The sequence below is a fragment of the Diaphorina citri genome, unplaced genomic scaffold (assembly GCF_000475195.1).
Source record: "Diaphorina citri unplaced genomic scaffold, Diaci psyllid genome assembly version 1.1 scaffold1461, whole genome shotgun sequence".
Classification (NCBI taxonomy): Eukaryota; Metazoa; Arthropoda; class Insecta; order Hemiptera; family Psyllidae; genus Diaphorina; species Diaphorina citri.
The window spans coordinates 37026-42471 of NW_007378887.1; the positions used below are offsets into that span (position 1 = coordinate 37026).

Here is a 5446-nt window from a genome sequence, read left to right on the forward strand (position 1 = left end):
GGAAGTACGGCTGTAAGAGTAAGCTGATAGCGTTGTAAAGCGAAAGGTTAGGTGATTAGCACCAACCTCAGTGGTATAGTGGTTTGTACGGTGGACTTTGAATCTGGATTTTGGTGGTTCGAGTCGATGAATATTACCAGGCAGGAGAATCGGGAGAAACTGGAAGAGAAGTGGCGGAAGTATGGCTGTAAGAGTAAGCTGATAGCGTTGTAAAGCGTCCAATGGACTATTCAGTGGTTGGTGGTTGAAGTCCAGGTCAAGTTGTTGTTGTTGTTGTTGTTGTTGTTTTAGCGATTTTAGCTTTTGCCGAATGGTGATGGCAGAAAATTAATAATAATAATAATAATAGTGCTTATTTATACTGCTCGCATAGGACTGAAAAGTCCCTTTACTCCAGCAGTAGGCTACTACTTAATATTCAAGGTAACAGTAGTACTGTTAAAAATGGCGAAGCTGACAGCTGCGAAAATGGCAAGGTCCTATCTGACAGTAGTGCTGTTAAAAATAGCGAAGGTCATATGAATCTCCATCTAGGAAAGACAGCTGATGGAAATAATGCTGACAGCAGTAATGTAGATTGCAGTAAGACAGATAGTAATGCAGCTGACAGCAGTAAGACAGATAGTACTAACGCAGATAGTATCGCAGCTAATAAGGTAGATGAAGTATCCTCAATAGACAACGACGTACGGTTAGGTGGCGCCCCTAGCAGCGAATTCAATAACTACATGTCCGCTAGTCGGAACAGCACTGATTGTCGTATCAGTGAGGAAGAGAAGGGAAGGAGTGGGAAGTCTTCAAAAGACTTTGAGGAATATGATGGTAGAAATAGATCTTGTGAAGGTAATTCGGAGGAATTTTATAGAGATAATTCACGAGACTATGTTGGTAGCACCAAATCTTCTAAAGGTAATTCACAGGAATATGATGGTAGCACCAATTCTTCTAAAGATTATTCGCACGAACATGGCAGTTCAGAGAATGCCAGCACCAAAGCTTCTAAAGACAATACCGAAAAATATGGTGAAAGGCATATGTCTTTCAAAGACTCCCAAAACACCAAATCTTCTCCAAATCCGTCTGATGATAGTGGGGCTAAAGACAACTACCAACAGGGTAGTCTTAACTCCGCCCCACAGAGGAATTTCCAGTCGTCCCAAATCGACAGCAATAATGGTGGTGTTAGTGCCGACAACAGTAGTAGTGTTGGTGAAGCGAAGGTCATATGAATCTCCAGCTAGGAAAGACAGCTGATGGAAATAATGCTGACAGCAGTAATGTAGATTGCAATAAGACAGAGAGTAATAACGCAGATAGTATCGCAGCTAATAAGGTAGATGAAGTATCCTCAATAGACAACGACGTACGGTTATGTGGCTCCCCTAGCAGCAAATTCAACAACTACATGTCCGCTAGTCGAAACAGCACTGATTGTCGTATTAGTGAGGAAGAGAAGGGAAGGAGTGGGAAGTCTTCAAAAGACTTTGAGGAATATGATGGTAGAAACAGATCTTGTGAAGGTAATTCGGAGCAATTTTATAGAGATAATTCACAAGACTATGTTGATAGCACCAAATCTTCTAAAGGTAATTCACAGGAATATGATGGTAGCACCAAATCTTCTAAAGATTATTCGCACGAACATGGCAGTTCAGAGAATGCCAACACCAAAGCTTCTAAAGAGAGTACCGAAAAATGTGGTGAAAGCCCTACATTCAAGGACTCCCAAAACACCAAATCTTCTCCAAATCCGTCTGATGATAGTGGGGCTAAAGACATCTACCAACAGGGTAGTCACAACTCCGCCCCACAGAGGAATTTCCAGTCGTCCCAAATCGACAGCAATAATGGTGGTGTTAGTGCCGACAACAGTAGTAGTATTGGTGGTGTTGCCGACAGTATTAGTGGTGTTGCTAACAGTAGTGTTAGTGGTGGTGCCGACAGTAATAATAGTATTGGCGGCAGCGGTTCCGCCAAATCTTCCGTCATTCTCAAACTGAACAGCTGTGACCTCCAAGATCCTCTGGCGGCCGACGTCCGAAAGCCGCTGACACTCGACCTTATCAGTGAAACTTACTTTCCTCCTGGCGGTAATTTCTCCCAGGGCGGCGAAACTTTTTCCCAGGGGGGCGGCACTTTCTCCCCCAAATCCCAAAACAAAAGCAACGAAAACCTTTCAACCCTGAGGACATCTCCAGAAACGGCGTGCAAGATCGTCAAATCCAGCTCTGAAAAAGACCTTCTCCTAACCAACACAATAAAGACGTCCCAAAGCGATAACACCTCGCTGAGGCAAAACATAAAAACGGCCATTGTCAGTCCTACAAACGCGCTGTCGAAGTTTGTCACCAAGGGAGTGCAGAATTTGAACAGTTTGGATCCCCGGAGACGGCTGTCGATGAATGTGCAGAGGGTCCCTACCACGCCGAGTGGGGCAGGGGTGAGTGGGCAGGAGAATCGGGAGAAGTTGGAAGAGAAGTGGCGAAAGTATGGCTGTAAGAGTAAGCTGATAGCGTTGTAAAGCGAAAGGTTAGGTGATCAGCACCAACCTCAGTGGTATAGTGGTTTGTACGGTGGACTTTGAATCTGGATTTTGGTGGTTCGAGTCGATGAATATTACCAGGCAGGAGAATCGGGAGAAACTGGAAGAGAAGTGGTGGAAGTATGGCTGTAAGAGTAAGCTGATAGCGTTGTAAAGCGAAAGGTTAGGTGATCAGCACCAACCTCAGTGGTATAGTGGTTTGTACGGTGGTCTTTGAATCTGGATTTTGGTGGTTCGAGTCGATGAATATTACCAGGCAGAATCGGGAGAAACTGGAAGAAAAGTGGCGGAAGTATGGCTGTAAGAGTAAGCTCATTGCGTTGTAAAGCGTCAAATGGTTAGAGTGGACGACTATTCAGTGATTGGTGGTTCAAGTCCAGGTCAAGTTGTTGTTGTTTTAGCGATTTTAGCTTTTGCCGAATGGTAATGGCAGAAAATTAATAATAATAATAATAATAATAATAATAATAATAATAATAATAATAATAATAATAATAATAATAATAATAATAATAATAATAATAATAATAATAATAATAATAATAATAATAATAATAATAATAATAATAATAATAATAATAATAATAATAATAATAATAATAATAATAATAATAATAATAATAATAATAATAATAATAATAATAATAATAATAATAATAATAATAATAATAATAATAATAATAATAATAATAATAATAATAATAATAATAATAATAATAATAATAATAATAATAATAATAATAATAATAATAATAATAATAGTGCTTATTTATACTGCTCGCATAGGACTGAAAGGTCGAGTCATAAAATTTAGCGTAGTGTTTTTAGTGGTAAAGCGCTTGCTTTACTGGCGTATATCCCGCGGGGCGGGGTCCAGTTTTGGCAATAGAACACTGGTATTTATTTATTTTGGTCTTGTGAGGCCTAAAGAATTATTACGTGGGAAAGTAGTTATCTATTTATGATAATTATGATCTCTCTATTTAAGATGAGTACATAACATAATTATCTTTATCTAGATTCGTAGAGCCTAACCCATCTTTTAGGGCAATTTGCCCCTACACCTAAGCCTCGGAGTGGGCCTTTTTGTATGGAGTTCAGCTATCTAAGATATAATATTAACTCCAGACTTTAAATTCTGGAGATGGCAGCTATAGGTATCTATCGACAAGCGGCGAATCGCTTTTTGCTTATTCTTATCACGAGTTTTCGAGTTTTATAATATTCTTTTGGAACTTTATATTTTTTTAACGTTTACCCCCCAATAATTTTCTAGTCGAAATACATAATGTTATACATTCCATGTTTTTTTTTTTTTATGTCGTCTGTGAAAAAGGAACAGTATTCCCACCAGTATTTTGTTACGAGGCAGTTTTAACAGCGCTTTTTTACGAGATTTTTTTGTTTGCTAGGACGAAGGCAAAGTCGTAATCCGAAAACACTCTAATCTTGAGATTTTTTTTATATTTATTTTTTTATGATGTTTGATAGAGGGAACTGTAACTGCTATGGTCTTATCGTCCCGAAATCGAAGTGAGAAGGAAGAGAGAATAGAAAAAAGACAGCCGTTCCGAGAACGAACATTATCCCATCAAGATAAAATCCGCCCCGGGCGGGAATCGAACCCGCGGCCTAGCGCTTACAAGGCAGGCGCACTACCAACTAAGCTAACTAGGCTAGGCTGGCGGTTTAGTTTATAGCGTGGAATTAAAGCACAATGAAATTATGGCAATCAGGATAAAATCCACCCCGGATTACCATTTCAATATTACCTATTATTAATATTAGACTTTGTTATTGAATTTTGTTCCACGCGAATCGGCAGAATAAAGCGCTGTTAAAACTGTTCAATTACGAGTTTTATCTAGATATCTATGTACTTAGGATTATCCTAATCGCCTCAGAAAGAACACCGCCTGAATAAGATGATGGTCTCTAACCATGGGTAAATGGCTCGTCCTGAACCGCAGTCAACCATCGTGAGGACTTGTGCTTGTCCTTAAAAGCAGAGAGAACCCTTTGAAAAACTGCCAGCTAGGCTGGTTAAGTCAGGTCGAGTCATAAAATTTAGCGTAGTGTTTTTAGTGGTAGTGATGGTCTCTAACCATGTTTAAATGGCTCGTCCTGAACCGCAGTCAACCATCGTGAGGACTTGTGCTTGTTCTTTAAAGCAGAGAGAACCCTTTGAAAAACTGCCAGCTAGGCTGGTTAAGTCAGGTCGAGTCATAAAATTTAGCGTAGTGTTTTTAGTGGTAAAGCGCTTGCTTTACTGGCGTATATCCCGCTGGGCGGGGTCCAGTTTTTGGCAATAGAACACTGGTATTTATTTATTTTGGTCTTGTGAGGACTAAAGAATTATTACGTGGGGAAGTAGTTATCTATTTATGATAATTATGATCTCTCTATTTAAGATAAGTACATAACATAATTATCTTTATATAGATTCGTAGAGCTTAACCCATCCTTTAGGGCAATTTGCCCCTACACCTAAGCCTCGGAGTGGGCCTTTTTGTATGGAGTTCAGCTATCTAAATCTAAGATATAATTCACTCCAGACTTTAAATTCTGGAGATGGCAGCTATGGGTATCTATCGACAAGCGGCGAATCGCTTTTTGCTTATTTTTATCTCGAGTTTTATAATATTCTTTTGGAACTTTATATTTTTTTAACGTTTACCCCCCAATAATTTTCTAGTCGAAATACATATGTTATACATTCCATGTTTTTTTTTTTAATGTCGTCTGTGAAAAAGGAACAGTATTCCCACCAGTATTTTGTTACGAGGCAGTTTTAACAGCGCTTTTTTACGAGATTTATTTGTTTGCTAGGACGAAGGCAAAGTCGTAACCCGAAAACACTCTAAGCTTGAGATTTTTTTTTTTTTTTTTTATGATGTTTGATTG

The 5446-nt window shown here is 39.1% G+C and overlaps 2 protein-coding genes across 2 annotated transcripts in view; both read left to right on the plus strand.

Moving 5' to 3' along the window:
• Positions 1 to 2660, plus strand: part of LOC113470240 — a 22502-nt gene extending 19842 nt beyond the window's left edge. Inside the window, exons 15-16 of the mRNA XM_026828520.1 lie at positions 398 to 1046; positions 1721 to 2660. Coding sequence (XP_026684321.1) covers positions 398 to 1046; positions 1721 to 2521 — 1450 coding nt within the window. The 3' untranslated portion in view covers positions 2522 to 2660. The remainder of the gene's footprint in view (positions 1 to 397; positions 1047 to 1720) is intronic.
• Positions 2661 to 2664: 4 nt separating this feature from the next.
• The window catches only part of LOC103516006 (homeobox protein slou-like), a 26143-nt gene continuing 23361 nt past the window's right edge, over positions 2665 to 5446 (plus strand). Inside the window, exon 1 of the mRNA XM_008480957.3 lies at positions 2665 to 2670. Within this exon, the coding sequence (XP_008479179.2) occupies positions 2665 to 2670 (6 nt within the window). The remainder of the gene's footprint in view (positions 2671 to 5446) is intronic.